The 19,034-nt window shown below is 47.5% G+C and overlaps 1 protein-coding gene across 1 annotated transcript in view; it reads right to left on the bottom strand.

Moving 5' to 3' along the window:
- Positions 1-2,786: 2,786 nt before the first annotated feature.
- Positions 2,787-19,034, bottom strand: part of LOC310761882 (uncharacterized protein) — a gene marked incomplete at its 3' end in the record, with an annotated part of 35,382 nt that continues 19,134 nt past the window's right edge. Inside the window, exons 3-7 of the mRNA XM_083612081.1 lie at positions 10,928-11,435; positions 10,653-10,734; positions 10,278-10,360; positions 8,819-8,945; positions 2,787-3,781 (exon numbers count right to left, since the gene is read on the bottom strand). Of these exons, the coding sequence (XP_083468207.1) occupies positions 2,787-3,781; positions 8,819-8,945; positions 10,278-10,360; positions 10,653-10,734; positions 10,928-11,344 (1,704 nt within the window). The 5' untranslated portion in view covers positions 11,345-11,435. The remainder of the gene's footprint in view (positions 3,782-8,818; positions 8,946-10,277; positions 10,361-10,652; positions 10,735-10,927; positions 11,436-19,034) is intronic.

Here is a 19,034-nt window from a genome sequence, read left to right on the forward strand (position 1 = left end):
TATATCATTTTCATAATATTCTCTCTTAGGGCATTGCATGCCATAAACTTCATACCTGTGGTCCATAACTGTTCCCAGTCAGCCATCATTATGTTATGTCCAACATCTTGTGCCCATTTAATCATAGCAGATTTCACCGTTTCATCCTGAGTATTCCATTTCAACAGCAAGTTATACATCTTTGACAAAATCTTAGTTTTGGGTTCTAACAGTTCTGTTTCTAATTTTGATTTTTCCACCTGGAAGCCAATTTTCTTGTCCGAATTATATGCCTCCATTATCTGATAATAATGAAGCCAGTCTCGCACTTTGTTCTTTAGTTTCTCAAAACTCTGCAATTTCAGTCTATCTCCATCTTGTTCCAAAATTTCCCAATATTTCGGCCATTTGACCTCCATATTGAGCTTTTTCTGAGCTTTCACTTCCATCGGTGACAGCCACCTTAGGGTTTTATTTTCCAATAAGTCCTTATATCTTATCCAAACATTAAACAATGCTTTCCTAACAATATGGTTTTTAAACGCTTTATGCGCTTTGACCTTGTCATACCACAGATATGCATGCCATCCAAATACGTTGTTAAAACCTTCCAAATCCAAAATGTCTGTGTTTTCAAGAAGTAGCCATTCTTTCAACCAGCAAAAAGCTGCTGATTCATAGTAAAGTTTAAAGGGAAGCATTCACCACCCCACGAAGCCCATTCCGGCTAGCTTTTATAAGCCAGGATGGACAAGGATCAAGGAGACAAGTGGTTGGTTTCACTCGTCCAAGCAGCCTGTCCACATCTTCGGGGGTAACAGATTGGAATTGATCCCACATACCTTGACTAGACAGGACTCTAGCACTCTCCTGCCCCGGCCCTGCTCCCACGGTGGAGTCTACGTCTTCTCGAATCGGAGCGACTTTGTCTGCAAAAAACTTTGCAAAATCATTGCAGGAGATCATGTGGCCTGTACTGGGCCCTACTGGAGCAGGTGGTTCTGTTAAATTGTGAACCACCTGAAAGAGTCTCCTGCTGCTGTTTTCCGCAGATGTAATAGAGGCGGTGAAGAAAGTCTTCTTTGCTGTCACTATCAGCACTTGGTAGGCTCAAAATTGAGCTCTAGCCCGTGTCCGCTCAGATTCAGAATGGGTTATCCGCCACCGGCACTGTAGCCGTCTCAGCGATTGTTTCATCACCCTCAGCTCCAAAGAAAACCACGGGGCTGTCCGGGCTCCATGCAATCGGAGAGGGCGCTTCGGAGCCAAACAGTCAATAGCCCTGGTTAACTCCACATTTCAGCGGGCCACCAGGGAATCAGCTGAAAGGCCATCAACATGGGATAAAGCATCCCCTACCGCTCTCTGGAAACCATTTGGATCCATTAAGGGGCGGACCATCTGAATCGGTCCCACTTCCCTGAAGAGGGGAAGGTTCGCGGAGAAGTCCAGTTGCACCAGGAAGTGATCTGACCATGGCAATTCTTTAGTTTCACTTTTACTTAAGTGTCAGATAACCAACATCCATAGAGGTGAACACCAGGTCTAAGGCATGTCCGTGACTATGAGTTGGGCCAAACATATTCAGGGAAAGCCCCATGGAGGCCATGCTTTCCACAAAGTCCCAAGCGGCCCCTTGTAAGGTCGTGTCGGTGTGGATGTTAAAATCCCCTAGGACAACCAAACTAGGTGTCTCCAGGAGAACATCCGCCACGACCTGGAGCAGCTTGGGCAGGGAATCCTTGGTGCAGTGGGGAGGTCGGTACACCAAAAGGAATCCTGTACTGCCCCTATTGCCCAACTTCCAGAACATGCACTCAGAGAACTGGGTCTTCCCAATAGGACGCCTGCTCCACAGGGTAGGACACAAACCAATGCCTTCAAGTTTTGTTTTGTTTTTAAAAAAGACTGACTAAACATGCGGAAGAACTTTTTGACAGCAAGAGCTGTTAGTGGATTGGACTCCCTTGGGAGTTCTGGAATTTCCATTCTTTGAGGTTTTCAAATGAAGTTGGATGGTCATCTGTCATGGATGCTTTACTTGCTATGCCAGCATCACAAGGGGTGGAATAGATTGCACCAGGGATCACTTCAAGCTCAAAAATTCTACAATTCCGTGATTCTCCCTTGTATGAATTCTTTGTTGTTTTTTTTAAATAAATGTTTATTAAAGTTTTACAAAACAAAAAGTTCATCATTTCACATAGATCATTCCATTTATTAAAGCCCACAGAAAAATCAAAAAACAAAAATATATAGCAAAAAAGAAGAATAGAAAAAAGAAAAATCCACTTTAAAAAGTTACAAAATTCCATGTCCCTCTGTCCTGACCTCCTCACATCTCCCTTTTTTGTGTTCCTCTTTATTCCAATCTAATTCAGCAAGTTCAAACCCTTATTCAAGCCATGCTTACAATTATATTTTTCTAATTATTATGTCCCAAGTTTTCGTTATCTTAGCCCATTCCTCATCTTATATACTAAGACATAATTTTATTCTGTTCATAGCCCCCTTCTCCTTTTTGAAATTATTCTTTTCGTTCACATTTAACCAAATCCCACATGCCCTGTTACCTTCACTTCCCACATCATGTTAACACTCAAACATTTTGCAATATTTTTGTAAATAGTCCTTAAACTTTTTCCAATCCTCTTCCATCAGTTCTTCTCCCTGGTCCTGGATTCTGCCAGTCATTTCAGCCATCTCCATGTAGTCGATCACTTGCATCTGCCATTCTTCCACGGTGGGTAAATCTTGTGTCTTCCAATACTTGGCGAGAAGTATTCTTGCTGCTGTTGTTGCATACATTAAAAATGTTCTGTCCTTGTATGAATTCTTTGATGGGTATTCAGATGGCCTCTCTGGCTGAAACTCTTTCCACATTCCAGGCACTGATAGGGTTTCTCCCCTGTATGAATTCTTTGATGGGAAGTGAGAGAGGAGTTCCGACTGAAACTCTTACCACATTCCACACACTGATACGGTTTCTCCCCTGTATGAATTCTTTGATGGGAAGTGAGAGTGCAGCTCTTACTAAAGCTCTTTCCACATTCAAAGCATTTATATGGTTTCTCCCCTGTATGAATTCTTTGGTGTTTAGTGAGATCGGAGCTTCTACTGAAGCTCTTTCCACATTCCATGCACTGATAGGGTTTCTCCCCTATGTGAATTCTTTGATGGGAAGTGCAATCTAAACTGCTACTGAAGCTCTTTCCACATTCCACACACTGATAGGGTTTCTCCCCTGTATGTATTCTTTGATGTTTAGTGAGAGTGGAGCTTCTATTGAAGCTCTTTCCACATTCCACACACTGATAGGGTTTCTCCCCTGTATGAATTATTTGATGTTTAATGAGATCGGAGCTTCTACTGAAGCTCTTTCCACATTCCACACACTGATAGGGTTTCTCCCCTGTATGAATTCTTTGATGGGAAGTGAGATTGTGGCTGTGACTGAAGCTCTTTCCACATTCCACACACTGATAGGGTTTTTCCCCTGTATGAATTCTTTGATGTTTAGTGAGATCGGAGCTTCTACTGAAGCTCTTTCCACATTCCACACACTGATAGCGTTTCTCCCCTGTATGAATTCTTTGATGGGAAGTGAGAGAGGAGCTCATACTGAATATCTTTCCACATTCAATGCACCGATAGGGTTTCTTTCCAATGAGATTTAGTTGATGGGAACTGGAATGGGAGCTCTGACTGCAGCTCTTTCCACATTCCAAATTTTTACGTGCCTTCTCCACTCTGCAGATTGTGTTGTGGTCACCTTTGATCTTGATTTCCAATTCATCACAATCTGCAATGGAGAGAAAAAGGGATTAGAGCCTCAGGAACAAATGGAGCCCCCAGTTAAGGAATAATGCTCATTAGATTTGTTGTAGAGAAGGCAGTGTTCATTACCTTTGTTATTTGTAATAAACCAATGTATTTATTACTGGATTCTAATCGTTGGTTGAATGTTGCTTTGTTTGAAGTAAGTTACTCATTTTAAAAAATTTGTACTTTTTGTAAAATTTTTGTACTTTTTGCATTGGATTAGATTGTTATTATTACTGTTTCATGTTTTTACAGTAGCACCTCGAGTTACGTAAGCCTCACGTTATATAAACTTCAGCTGATGAAAGTGGCAAATCCATACGCATGCACAGAACAGTGATCTTCGGGTTGCGAAAACCTCGTTATCTGGCCGGAACTCCGGAATGGATCCCATTCGCAACCAGAAGTACGACTGTATATGTGTTGGAAACTTCCCAGATTGGCTGGGGCAACCCAACCAGATGGTCAGGGTATAAATAAATAATAATAATAATAATAATAATAATAATAATAATAATAAATGTTATTTATATCCCGCCCTCCCCAGCCGAAGCCGGGCTCAGGGCAGCTAACAACAATCAAATAATCAAACAATCAAATAATCCAACATTCTAAAAACATTTCATTATAAAAATTAATTAAAATCAAATTGATGGCAACCGTTAAGCAAAATTCTATGCAGGTTGCCAGAGGAGGGAGTTAGGCTGCGCCCTGACCCAAAGCCTGGTGGAACAACTCTGTCTTGCAGGCCCTGCGGAAAGATGTCAGGTCCCGCAGGGCCCTAGTCTCTTGTGACAGAGCATTCCACCAGATTGGAGCCGCAGCCGAGAAAGCCCTGGCTCTAGTTGAGGCCAGCCTAACCTCTCTGTGGCCTGGGACCTTCAGGATGTTTTTATTTGCAGACCGTAGGTTCCTCTATGGGGCATACGAGGAGAGGTGGTCCCGTAGGTACGAGGGTCCTAGGCCGTATAGGGCTTTATTTTTTTATTTTTTTAAATAATATTTATTACTTTTACAACAATTTAAACACTTACAAAAAAAAGAAAAAACAGTACATTACAATACAAAAACACTACATAACACTAAAACATTAAACTAACAAGACAAAACAAAAACAATTTAAAAACACATCAAAAAAAAGAAGAAAAAAATTTCAATATCTTATCTTTCTTTCACATATTTCCACGGCCTCCTCACACCTCCCTTTTTGTATTCCACTTCTATTAATTATTTCAGCAATTCCTTTCAATCTTCCCGTTTTCTATCCTATAATTATCTTAACACATTTTAACCTTATTTTTCCTTTAATACTCTATTAATCTATTTATACTTAATTCCTTATAACATTTCTACTAAAGCCATATAACTTCATTCCAACATTCTTCTAACATTCATTGATTTTACAATATTTCTATAAATAGTCTTTAAACTTTCCCCAGTCTTCTTCCACCGACTCTTCTCCCTGGTCTCGGATCTTGCCAGTCATTTCTGCCAATTCCATATAGTCCATCAACTTCATCTGCCATTATCCAGCACTTCAGTGCTTTCAAGAAGCAGCCATTCTCTCAGCCAGCAAAAAGCAGATGGTTCACAACAAAGTTTAGGAGTCTGGCAGGGCAAGTCCACCTCCTTCTTTGGCATCCGTCAATATCTTAAATTTTACTCGAGGCTTCCTGCCCTGCCAAACAAATCTAGAAACATCCCTCTGCCACCTCCTGAAACAATCCCTCCCATCCAAAACTTGCACTGTTTGAAACGAAAGCAACACCCCTGGCAACACAGCAACCCTCATCCCCACCACAACTCGTCCCAACAATAACAACTTCAGATTTATCCATATTTCCCAATCCCCCTTCTCTTCAATCCAACGTCCCTCACAGTTATCCTTAAATAGATTCACATTTTTGGCGGTCCTACTGACCCCCAAATGCCTCTCTTTCTCAACCGATGTTAGTCCTGTCTCCTCCTGAAACTCTGTCAAGCTTTCCTTTCCCAATTCAGGTAGGGCTCTGGTCCTCAAATTCGTCTGTTTTTCTTTAAGTTCCATCATAACAAATGTCAGCTTATGTTCATCGAGTTGCCTTTGAATGGATGGGACTCTCTCTCTCTCCAGTTGTATTGCTTTACATTCAGCAACAAGGGTTTTCTCCCTGACTTCATCCGCAGTTTGCCGTATCAAAGTAGATTCCTGTATCAATTTCTGGACGGTTTCTGTATTGGTGTTCACCTTTTGTCCCAGATTATTTAAACTTTCTACAATTAAGTCGATTTTAATATTTGCAGCATCAACTTTCACATTTATCACGTCTGTTTTCTTGTGAAGCTGTTCCAGCGAATCGTTAATTTTCACTAATGCGACCACTAAGGCCTCTTCTGTCGACATTTCGTCTGTTTTTTCCTTTCCATTTGCCATAACACTTAAGAGATTCAAGGTCAATCCCAGAGTCTCACAATTTTTTATCTTGCAGCTGGAAATTCCCCTAGCCCAGCTCTTATAAAGCAACCAATTTCAGAGATTTCCACTAGGGGGAAACAGTTTCTATTTATAATAGTCAATAATGTCCCCTTTAAACGCAACTCATACAATCCAAAGTTAGTTTCAGTTTTCAGTTACTTTTTACTCCTTTTTAGAAGCAGCCGGAGACAGTAGAAAAAATGTATTTCTCTTATTTTGCTAGCTGTCAAGGAACGTTCTAAGTGCTGTCAATGAACATTCCAAAACGTCAGTCCTGCTAGCAGCCCGTTTCCAAGGTCAGAGCGGCGGTATTTTAACTCTCTTCACTCTCTCCTGTAGGCATACTCAGTCCGCAACTTCCCCCCCTCTTCTCCTGCCTCCAAGGGGGGTTTTATGCTCTTTACCGATGGAAATTTAGTCTTTTACAGAAGGCTTTCCAAGACTTCAGTTTGCAGCCTCCTTGCCTCAGTCTATTTACAAATAGGGAAGGCGGACTTCCTGTATTGAACCTCCCCATTTCGATGCCAAATTAAACGTTTAAAATCCAATTCTCCCACTTCAGCTCTACTCACGGGTAATTACTTTGGAGTCAAATTGTCCACAGGAAAAAGTCAGTGCTCTCCAGCAACAGCTATGCGGCTTCGCTCCGTGGAAGAAGCAGACAATTTGAAGCACCGCGCTGCTCACCCCACTTCGCTCTGGATCCCCGAAACCGGGTTTCCCTGCGAGTAGGGGAGGCGCAAAAGGTGCCCGCCGAATCCCACGCTCACAGGCTTCTCCCGCCTGTGATTTCTTGCAGGTCTCCGCCTTCGCCATGGCGGCCAGACCCAAATTCCCACGGGGCAAATTACTCCCGATCAGAGGAATTCCGCCATTACCGGAGGCACCAACCCGGAAGTCTCCCTAGGCAGTATAGGGCTTTAAAGGTTAAAACCAGCACCTTAAACCTGATCCTGTACTCCACCGGGAGCCAGTGCAGCTGGTATAGTACCGGATGAATGTGATCTTGCAGTAAAGACCCCATAAGGAGTCTCGCCGCAGCATTCTGCACCCGCTGGAGTTTCTGGGTCAGTCTCAAGGGCAGCCCCACGTAGAGCGAGTTACAGTAATCCAGTCTGGAGGTGACCGTCGCGTGGATCACAGTGGCTAGGTCAGGGCGAGAGAGATAAGGGGCCAACTGCTTAGCTTGGCAAAGATGGAAAAAATGCCGCCTTTGTTATAGCTGCAATCTGCGCCTCCATGGAAAGGGAGGTATCGAAGATTACACCCAAACTCTTAACGGACGGTGCTGGCACTAATTGTGCCCCCGCAAGAGATGGGAGTTGCCCCCTCAATCCCATATCGTCCCGTCCCAGCCAGAGGACCTCTGTCTTTGAAGGATTTAATTTCAACCGGCTCCCACATAACCATCCAGCCACAGCTTCCAGACATCTGGTCAGTGTGTCTGGGGCCGAGTCAGGATGGCCATCCATCAACAGATAGAGTTGGGTGTCATCGGCATACTGATGGCAACCCAGCCCAAAACTCCAGACAAGCTGGGCGAGGGGGCGCATAAAGATGTTAAAAAGCATCGGGGATAGTATCACACCCTGAGGCACTCCACACACCAAGGAGTGGCGCGATGACAATTCCCCCCCAAGCACCACCCTCTGTCCCCAACCAGAGAGAAACGAGCGCAGCCATTGAAGGACTGTGCCCTGGATCCCCACGTCGGCAAGGCGGTGGTCCAGGAGTTCATGATCGACCATGTCGAAGGCTGCTGACAGGTCTAGAAGAATCAGCAGCCCTGACCCGCCTCGATCCAGCTGCCTGCGGAGATCATCTGTTAGGGCGACCAGAGCCGTCTCAGTCCCATGACCAACGCGGAAGCCGGACTGGAATGGATCCAGAGGCGATGTTTCATTCAGAAACCTGCCAAGCTGTTCAGCAATCGCTCTCTCAATTACCTTACCCAGGAATGGAAGATTCGAAACCGGGCGGTAATTGGATAGATCTAAGGGATCTAATGATGTTTTCTTTAAGAGCGGGTGCACCACTGCCTCCTTCAGTTCCCCTGGGAATATCCCGGTGCCAAGAGACAAATTGAAGATATCCCCCAGGGGAGCCCGCACCTCGTCTGCACACGCTCTAATCAGCCATTGCTATTATTATCACTGCTAGTACTACCTGAGATTCAATCAGCCTGGCTCTTCTCTGGGGCAGATGTTGTTTGGCCCAGTCATGGCATCCCCTCCATCTCCATTGTCAGTCGTCTCTTTGGTCAACCCAAGACTGACAGCAGCAAAAACAAAAACAGAAATCCTGACAGAAGCTACTTATCTTTCCGAACAACTCTGAAGCTGACATTTAAGATGCCTGAGCAGTTCAGATCAGCCCAACTGTGGTAGAGGGAGGCAGAACTGGAGGAAGATTGTTCACAGAAAAAACTGTAATTTACTATTTCTTGTGGGGGTGTTAGGTTCCCAGGTTTTGTGGGGGTGCTGTGAAAATATATGAGGTTTGTCACATAGAGGTATTTTTTGAATTTCCTGGCAGCTAGGACAATCCCATAGGGAGCCTTACCAAGAGAGGCCACGATCCCCCAATTCTCCTCCATGACATCCTTATGCAGACTTCTCTGGTCAGGATCCAGCAACTCCCACTCCTCGTCTGTGAAACGAACAGCAACATCTTCAAAGCACACTGGACCCTAAAAGAAAAAGGGAAATGTCCTCCTCTGTGACAGCAGAAATATAATCTGCTACACAATGCTCTGTTATTTCCTTCCTGTTAATTGCTGTATTATTTCAATAGGATTGCTTTGCTGCACATTTTAATTATGGGTACCTATTTTAACACTTTAATTGAATTCTTTTATTCTGCATTTTAACTATGGGAATTCGTCTTTTTGCAAATAGGTGGTACTCCAGCTTATGTTTATGTTATTCTGCCTTCGCAAGCATTCCAGTTTCCCCGATGGAAGGATCCACTTTCTCCTATCCTCGTGAGTTGTTCTGGGGAGAATCCCCCCAAATGCCCTAGAGCCAAATTCAAGGGGTTCATGGGGGCATGGAGAGGGGGAGGAATGGGGGGCAGGCCCCATTTTGCAGCGGAGGGGGCTGGCTAGGTGAATCCTGGCCACTATTTGTACTCGTCTGTCCGCTGCTTAGAAGCCTATTTTAGCATTCATTGATGAATATAGAAATACAAGAAGCCTAGTCTGGATGGCCATCTGTCTTGGAGGATCTAGCTGAGATTCCTGCAATGCAGGGGGTGGGACTTGATGACCCTTTTTGTCCCTTTCAACTCTAGGATTCCATGAAAACTGCAACTACAGATGAATCCTACTGCCAACATTCAGAAGGCTGGTGTCACAGAGTTATCTGGGCAGGAAATCCCACAGTTCACAGCTGTATTTAACTCTTTATCAGCAAGAACACGATATTCGCAGACTTGGCTGAGTTTCGGGCTTTATGAGAACAGCAGCTCATTCCCTGAGCCTCTTCCTCCACAAAAGCAGTTGCTGAGAGTGAAGGCCCCCGGCTCCCCACAGCTTTTCAAGTCCCCTCCTCTCTGGGGTTTCTGGGGAGCGATCAAACAATGCGCCAGTGTGCAACCTGCCTTTGCTCCTCCATTGTAAGCCATTTGCTGGCTCTGAGAGAAGCAGGGAGGGTGGATTCTGGCAGAAGGAGAGGGACCCCCGGTGGTTCCTCCTTATCCTGACTCACCTCTGCCTCTCGACCTTCCTCTCCCACTCGCCTCCCCCCTCTTCTGCCTCTGATTCTGCACTGCATTCTGCCACAGACTCTCCCAGCTCACTAAGCCCTGTTGCCCCTTCAGCCTCTGACACCTCCTCTTCCCAGGCTTCTCCCTCTTCTCCCTCTGACCGCCAATCCTTCCTCCACCTCCACTCCTTGGGCTCTGAGACGTCTTCGTTTCCTGGTTCCCTGGCTGCTTCCTCCCACCATTCCTCTGTGCCCAACCAGTCCATGACATTGCTCCATCCCTCGGCCTCTGACCCCACAAGGCAGCTTCCCCTGACCTGATCTGGTTCCACAGCCACTGCTTCCCTTCTGCCCCCATGAAAAGATGGATCAGGAGGTCTTGCCGGCATCATTCTGTCACCTGCAAAAGAGAAAAAAGGTAATCAGGATGCTAGGAGTGCCTGCTTCTCTCACAGAGGAAACAGGACATCTCTAACTACAGGTGGGCTTTGAGAAAGCCTTACCTGCTGAGTGCAGTTGAAGGTTTGTGCCCATTTCATGTTAGGTGTGCAGAAGTACATCTCCCCTCCTCTGAACCCTTGTTCCCAACCCCCACCCCTCAAAAAAAAGAACCCAAGATTAAAAGAACCCTCGGATGAGTTGGAAAACCAACAGAACAAGACCAAATGGAGAAAAGCCACCTTCCTCCTTACCCAGTGGCCTCTCTCTGGTGTCCAACGGAGGCCTCTCTGCCTCACAGGAATCGAGGTCCATTTCTGCAAAATGATCCCTTTTCTGAAAGAACAATACGAATTCAAAACAGTAAATGAAAGGTGAGAAATATTAGAAAGAGAATGACAAAGACAGAAGCTTTAAGGGTGTTAGATCTCATTCCCAGAAAAAGGATGGGTCATCAGCAGACCATTATGGGATGTTCTCCATCCTGTTTGGAGCCCCTTGGGAGTATCCAGAGGAAAGTCTCTCTCACCTGCTTTCTCTCTGCCTGCTCTCTCTCCTCTGCCTGACTCAGGAGGAAACCTTCGGCCAGCGACACCGCCTGGGAACTGGTCTCCGCTCCGCATTCCCTCACCCAGCTCTCCATCTCCGATGGAAGGACAGCCAGGAACTGCTCCAAGATCACCAGGTCCAGCATCTCAGCTTTCGTGTGCCTTTCTGGCTTCAGCCACTGATGGCAAAGGTGGTAGAGTCGGCTGCAAACCTCTCGGGGTCCCTTGGCCTCCTGGAAGCAGAACTGCCTCAACTGCTGGCTCTGCACCTGTGAGCAGAGGATGTCCTCCTCACCCAGGATCTTCTGCACAGAGTTTTCCCAGAATCCCCCACTGCTCCCAGTTTGGATGGCATGGCCTCTTCCTGCTTCAGGGCCAGCTGTGTCTCGCTCATCCATCTGTGCTCTCAGGAAGCCTCTAAGAGATTGGAAGGAACCCTTTGGTCTTCTGCCAAGTTCTGTCTGTCTGAATGAGAAGCTCTAGCAAATCCTACAAAGCAATTACATTGTTCTGTTACAAAAGCTGTACAATATCAGGAGAAGAAAAAGGTTTCCTGAGCATCCATGGATGAGTCTTGCTGGGAACCAGGGTAGGACTGCACCACAGCCCAGACTCTGAGCTATCTTTTAAAAAAGGAGGAGGAGGAGGAGGAGGAGATATAGGCCTCTAGAAGGGAGATTTTGGGAATGTGGAGGCAAGCGAAGAGATTAATGCGAGGCGAATCAGCCTGGTTGCTCCTTCCTTCCAGTCAATGCATGAAGTCAGACCTGATTGACAAGGGAGTCATTGGTGCCTCGTGAAAAATGACTAGGAGTGTTGAGTCCGAATCTCCTTTCTTGTAGCTTGAAGACATTGGTTGGAATCCTACCCCCAGGTGACATGGCTCTCCTATCTCCTCTCTGTCCCCTCCTCTGCAACTCAACATACCCAGCTCCTCATAAAGCTTGGCTTGATCTGCTTGGCTGGCCTCCTCTGCCAATAAGGAGAAAGAAAGAAGGGAAACAAACTAAGAGGTTTGGGAGCAACCATTCAAACATGTTTCCTCTGTTGTGCAATGACGCTGACCCGTGTCACACACAGCAGAAGTCGTACTGATTGCCTTGTTTAAAGAAGCTGGATTTCTATCTGCTAGATTTCCCAGGGGGCTCTGAATAATTTTTTTTCTGGAAGGGGGGCGGGAACCTCCTCACCTCCCACCCCCACAAAAGATCTAAAGGAAGGAGACAGTTCCTGCGACCTCGCCCCTCCCTGGCAGGACCCCCTGCTCCCAGGGGCTCGCCCCTCCATGAGCCACCCTCTCCTGCATCCCTGGGACCCCCACCTTCTCCCCACTGCACCCTTGGGGGGGGGGAGGAAGGGACTCACCAGATCCCTGTGGAAGAGAACAATGCAGCGTTTGCAGCAGAGGAAAGCAAACCTGCCCCCTTGCAGGAAGGGGCGGGAGGGGCTTTTCCTCTGGAGGACCTGGCCCCCCTTTACTACCTGTCCTCTCTAGGAATGCAGCTCGGTTCCCTTTAACCCTTGCAGAGCCGAGTCCACCCTGCTCAGTCCTCTCTGCCTTTTCTCTCCTGCATTGCACAATCCCAGAGATGCTCATTTTGAGGGGACGCTCTTGGTTGGTCTGTGATCCGCTCCCTCCCTTGGCCAGAAACTGGAGGAAGAGGTTGCAGGGAAAAGGGGTTTGCAGGAAGGAAGGAACCTCATCCTAGAATGGGAGGGAGCCCTAAGGGTCATCTATTCCAGCCCCCCTGCAAGGCAGGAATCTCAGCCAAAGCATCCACCCTCTGCTTCAAAACCTCCAAGGAAGGAGAGTCCGCCATCTCCCAAGGGATTCTGCTGCTCTTCCCGTCAGAAGAAACTGCTTTCTGGTCCTCTGGGTCCCTTATTCTGGGTGCTCCCCTCTAGGGCAGGAGAAAACAAGCTGGCTCCCTCTTCCATGGGTCAGCCCTCCAGATATTGAGAGGTGGCTCCCAGGTCTCCATCCAGCCAGATCTCAGCTGAGGAAGGAACAGGAAGACACGCTGTTCCTGCCTCTCCTGGGACTATACATTGCTGAGCTGCAAAATGCAGGAAAGTGCACATTTTGAAGGCTTTGGGCACGTTTTGTTAATGGAGAAATCTGAGGGTTCCCTTGCACACAAAAAAAAGGACACCAGCCGGGAATACCAGAGCAAAAGAGCAGCCAGTAGGCTTGGTCTTGATTGAAGACTGTGGCGGCAGGACTCCCACCTGCCACAAGGTGGAACAAGATGGATGCCCAGAACAACAGAGCCCCCAAACTTTTATCAGCTGCTAATCCCCATGTTCTACGACCCCAACTATATCACTAATACATCATGGTTACATCATGAAAGGAGAGGTCTGGTGGCAGTAATCTGAGCATCCTGGACCCCGCCCCATGGTCCCTGTAAAGGTAGAGGGACCCTGTCCATTTGTTCCAGTCATGGCCGACTCTGGGGTTGCGGCGCTCATCTTGCTTCCGGGTCATGTGGCCAGTATGACTAAGCCGCTTCTGGCGAACCAGAGCAGTGCACGGAAACGCCGTTTCCCTTCCCAACGGAACGGTACCTATTTATTTACTTGCTCTTTGACGTGCTTTCAAACTGCTAGGTTGGCAAGAGCAGGGACTGAGCAACGGGAGCTCACCCGGTCGCGGGGATTTGAACCGCCGTCCTTCTGATCTGCAAGTACTAGGCTCTGTGGTTTGACCCACAGTGCCACCTGCGTTCCTTATGGTTCCCTTTGCCCTCCACCAAACACCCATCGAGTGTAACAAAAGAGATATTTACATTTGCGGGCACACGCACTAAACCCTGTCTGTGGTGCCTACCCCTTTCCCCAAATGATAACACAAGAGACCAGAGTATGGGTTCAAATTGGCCACAACTTGATTGAGCTTCAGAAGTGGGAAACTTGGCACAGGCCTTGGCAGGTAACCCTCTCAGCCCGCCTGGCTGAGGATATGCAGGCAGTTGAGGCCCAGTGAGAGGGGACTGCAAAGCGCAAACTTACACACCATGCCCTTCCACTGACCTCGTCCGGGGAGTTTGACCTACATGCCGCCGCTCTAGGGCCAGGGACCCCCGGTTTTGCCCTTCAATGGGCCCTGCAAGCATGACTGCACCCCCCCAACTTGATGTTAGACCTTGCCAAGGCCTAGAACCGCCACTCGAGGCCCTAAGGGGCCTCGCTGCCAAGTCCCACAACCGAGGACCAATCAAACCCCGCAATCTATCCAGTCCCCAAGGGCTTGTTGCAAGTCGTGGAGCCAGACGTCATTGCCCAGTGGGGTCAGGTGCACCCCGCCCCCCCGGAATAGGTCAACTATATCTGATGTGATGGTGGGATGTGGGATAGGGAACCCACCAAATTGGTGCATGGTGTTGCGCATGGCCCTGTTAATTTTACTCACCGCATAATTGAGGTGAGAGGGATTGGAAGCCCCCTCCAGTGAAGACGGGGTAGGAGATTGGACCAGCCGATGGTCATTGATGGGTACAAGGCATGCAGGCTTTTTAGATCTGCCCTTGCAGCAAGGGTAAGGGCAATGCCTTTTTGCTCCACTAGATCGTTCTCCCCCGCATGTATAATCAAGACCCTTGGAGGATCATGGGTCGCTGCGGCACTACGCAGCATGGGCATCAAGCTCCGCCAACGCATGCCCCGCTGGGCCATCCAATAAAAGCATACCTTGGGGTAGATGTTAAGGTTAAGGCCACAATTTTGAGACCGTGCATAATCCGCTGCCCAATGGACAATGCTGTGGCCTATCACCCAGATCTTCATGGTGGGCAAACCTGTAAGACAATTAAATTGCAAGTGATAAGGAGGAGGAGCCGGGACAAATGTAACTTTTGTAGGCTGTCGAGTGCCAGCGGCCCAGTGTCTTGATGTGTGCGGGGTCCCAACCCTATATCGCTGCTGAAGTAGCAGACCCGATACGAAACGAGTGCCCGAATATTCCTGGGGACTAACACCGCAAGCAGATAAGGCTTTGCATAAAACCGCTGTGAATTGTGATCGCGTCAACGGGCGTGTGTTTCAGTGAATGAAGAAAGGGCCCTTGCACTGGGGCCGGACCCTGAAGAAGCGGCGTGTGTCGTGATATGGGCAGGGGCCCGCCTGTTCCGTTGGGGACAGCACGAGCGTGACCCCTTTCCGCAACTGGTCAGTTTTTGAGGACCGAATCTTAACATTCAACGTATGCCCAGAGAACTTGATGTCGTTGTCTGCCAACCCTGATTGCAGGGGCCCAGCCAGACACTCCCCAATGTGCATGGCACCAAAAAAGGCTAGGGAAAATGCTGCCCAAAAGAGACGCGTTTCGAAATTTGACTAGCAGATCTCTGGTAGTTTTTTCCAAATTAGATAAAGTATGTCTATGGTGATAGGCTTCCTGCCATCCTGACGAGGGGGAATGACACGCCGCCACCCAGCCAGTAACTTCTTGACATGGAAGCTGTCACAGGGGTCTGGCCAGTGACGTAATTTACAAAAGAAAGAAATAGTTGCCCTGTAAAGCATTAAAGTTTTTATGGCAAGGCCGTTGCGCTTTAGGAGCACCAAGAACTGAAGCACCTCCTCCTCGGATGCGCGCCGTGTTACAGAGCCATGAAAGCGCCCAAAGGCATCCCAGGCCCTGGAATAAGAACGTCTAGTGGAGGGTGCTATTGCTGCCAACACTCCCTGGTTTACTTCTTGCTTCCAATCTCCCACAGATCGTCTGGGAAGGCGTCTGGGGACTGGGCTGCTCCTGGTGTCAGTTCGCGGAAACGCTCCATCTGGAAACGAGACAGGGCATCAGCAATGTTATTGTTAAGGCCAGGTATGAAGCGGGCAGTGAAAGAAATATTGTGCCGCAGGCACTCCAGCACAAACAGGCGCAGGACCCTTATGACCCTCTGGGACTTTGCTGACTGCCTAGATATAACTCTTACCACTGCTTGATTGTCAGACCAGAAACAGACCCTGGAATTCGAAAAGAGGGTTCCCCAGATGCGAATGGCGACTAGAATAGGAAAGAACTCCAGAAAGGTTAAATCCCGAGTAATGCCTGCTGCGTGCCAAGAAGATGGCCACGGCTGGGCGCACCAATGTCCCCTGAAGAAAACGCCAAAGCCAAAGCGGCCAGAAGCATCAGAATGAACCTGGAACTCCGCCCCGGGGTTAAGGCACTTCTGCCAAAAAGACACCCCATTATAATCCTGCAGGAATGCAAGCCAAACCCTCAGATCGTCCTTTATCTGCCTTGTCATCCTAATGTGATGGTGGAGGGCTACCCCCCTGGCTGTGAGCCGTGCCAGGCGGGCACAAAAGGCACGGCCTGGCGCCACTACTCTACATGCAAAATTAAGATGACCCAACAGGGATTGCACCTGGTGAAGGGTGGTCTTCTTAACCCCAAGCATTGCCTCCAGCAAAACTTTCAAGGATTCCAACTTGGTTTGCGGTAGGCGCGACGACTGCCGAATTGTGTCCAATTCAATACCCAAGTAGGAAAGGAGAGTTGAAGGGCCCTCGGTCTTGTCAGCAGCCAGAGGTATGCCAAAGTCAGCTGCAAGGCGCATGAATGTAGCTAGGGATAGGGCACAGTTGGGGGAGTCTGGGGCCCCAATGATAAGATAGTCATCTAAGTAATGGGTCACAAAAGGGGAACCAGATGTGGTTTTGAAGGCCCATTCAATGAATGTGCTGAAGGTTTCAAAGGCCGCGCAGGCCACAGAGCAGCCCATGGGCATAGCCTTGTCAAAGTACCAGCTATCTCTGAATTTGAATCCAAGCAGCCAAAAATCTTCAGGATGAACTGGGAGCAGCCGAAAGGCTGACTCGATGTCACATTTTGCCAATAAGGCCCCAGTGCCCTAATCATTTTAATGGCCACATCCAAGGATGCATATTTAACTGAACAAAGCTCCCGCGGTATGGCGTCGTTTACAGACCCACCCCTAGGATAAGAAAGGTTGTGTATCATGCGGAACTCACCAGGAAGTTTTTTGGGCACTATGCCAAGAGGGGAAACTATAAACTTTTTGAAAGGGGGAGCCGGGAAAGGGCCGGCCACCCTGCCTAAACGCCGCTCTTTTTCAATTTTGTTAAAAGCAACAAGGGGCATTTCCATTACCGACTTTTGATTAGGAGGGGTTCTGGATACTGGTGTATTGGAGACAGGGATGCGGAAGTCAAAACGAAACCCTCCTTCCAAGTAATTGGCTGCAGACCTGTTGGGATAAGCCTGTAACAAAGGTAACATCGCGGAGAGGCGGACAGGGGTTGGGGCTAGGATGGAAAAAACCTCATTTCCGGGAGGCAGCCGTGGCTTGCTGGGCTCCAGAGGTAGAGGCTCCTGAGTCTCCCTTGGCCCACTGTGTAAATAATGTATATAAAGCAGACATTCTGGGGGAACTTCCATTCCTCCACACCACTGTGAGCTGAATAAAGAGCATGAAATCCACACTCAACTCACCATATATTTCAATCGGAGAGCCTTCAAGGTGCCACACAGGACTGTTAACAAGCCCCCCCCCCAAATACCCCTGTGATCATCTTCTAGCTTGGTTTCTTTCCCCTTCCCGTTCCCTGATTCTCACAGAGAGAAGAAGGGGAGAGAAGTGACAACAGGAGCCACCTCCTGGCCAAGACATTCCCATGGGAGAGAGTTGCTGGAGACAAGGGTGGGACCTGTTGGCCGTGAATATCTGGATTGGCTAAGCAGATGAAATGGACAGAAGCATCTCAGCCCGTGGGAAAGGCAGCCATATTGACTATGGCAGTCATAGGCAAACTTGGCCCTCCAGATGTTTTGGGACTACAATTCCCATCATCCCTGACCACTGCTCCTGTTAGCTAGGGATGATGGGAGTTGTAGTCCCAAAAAATCTGGAGGGCCGAGTTTGGGGATGCCTGCACTATGGGTTGTGGACTCTCCATCTTTGGAGGTCTTCACATACCTGTCAACTGTCCTGCTTTGAGTGGGATGTCCTGCAATTCCAGAAGCCACCCTGGCTTCTGATTGGCTCCCAGGATGGCCTGTTTTGGCTCCCGTGAAACTGTGGCCCCCAAAAACGCCCATTTTGGGGGGTCCTTGCTCTCGCGTGAGTTACGTGACTCATTCAGGAGTGTGGCCCCAGAAGTCGCAGGTCCCAATTTCCCTCTGCAACATGTTGGAGGGTAGGCAGAGTTTGGGAGGACAACTCTATTCATATTCTATGGCTGTGGGTGACAGGAGAAAGAGTGGACGATGTCAGAATTTTCGGAGGGCCAGCAGAGGAGCCTCCCTTGGATGAATCACCACAGCCCCATAGTGGCCTTAAAAGCAGGTGAGCAGTGAGTCTCCCTCAAGTTTTAAAAGGAGTGCTGCATTAGTAGCTGTCTCACAGGATGCTTTTTATTATGTTTTTATCACTGTTGTTCTGTATTGTCCCTTTAATGTTGTACACTGCCCTGGGAAATTCTGATAAAGGGTTGCATATGAATTGAATTATTATTATTATTATTATTATTATTATTATTATTATTATTATTATTATTATTTCCCCAGCACTATAAGTTCCTTGTTTGATTGTGTTTTTATGTTATAAAGGGCTCTGAGTTCCGCCTTCTGGCGTGCCAAGTCTTATTGAGACAACTGCTGTGGAGCTGAGATGAAGGAGGAGAGACCATTTCCTCTCCACCCAGCAGAGGTGTGGAACTCCAGGAAGACACAACTTGAAAGACAGTGCGCTATTTTATTAATTTTTTTAATAACTCCTGCTTATGTTATATGATGTTATGATGTATTGTAATTTTCATAAAATGTATACACGGCTTGATTGTAATCACACACACACACATACTTTCAAAATGTTTTTAAAAATATTTTTATTAGTAATTCCCCCCCTTATTTTTCCCCTCTCCAAAAAACCTGACCCACCCTCCCCTCCCCCCTGACTTCCCTCAGCTCCTCTCTCTGGTTTATCAACATATGTTATTTTCTGCATGATACAAAACTGTACAGATCCTTAATTTATCTATCTAAATGTTATCAATAAAAAGTTTGTAAATGTTTATTCAAAACCTGCCAAGGAGTCCAGTTCATTTTGTTGCTTCTGT

This window comes from Podarcis filfolensis, assembly GCF_964270895.1.
Source record: "Podarcis filfolensis genome assembly, chromosome: 4".
Taxonomy (NCBI): domain Eukaryota; kingdom Metazoa; phylum Chordata; class Lepidosauria; order Squamata; family Lacertidae; genus Podarcis; species Podarcis filfolensis.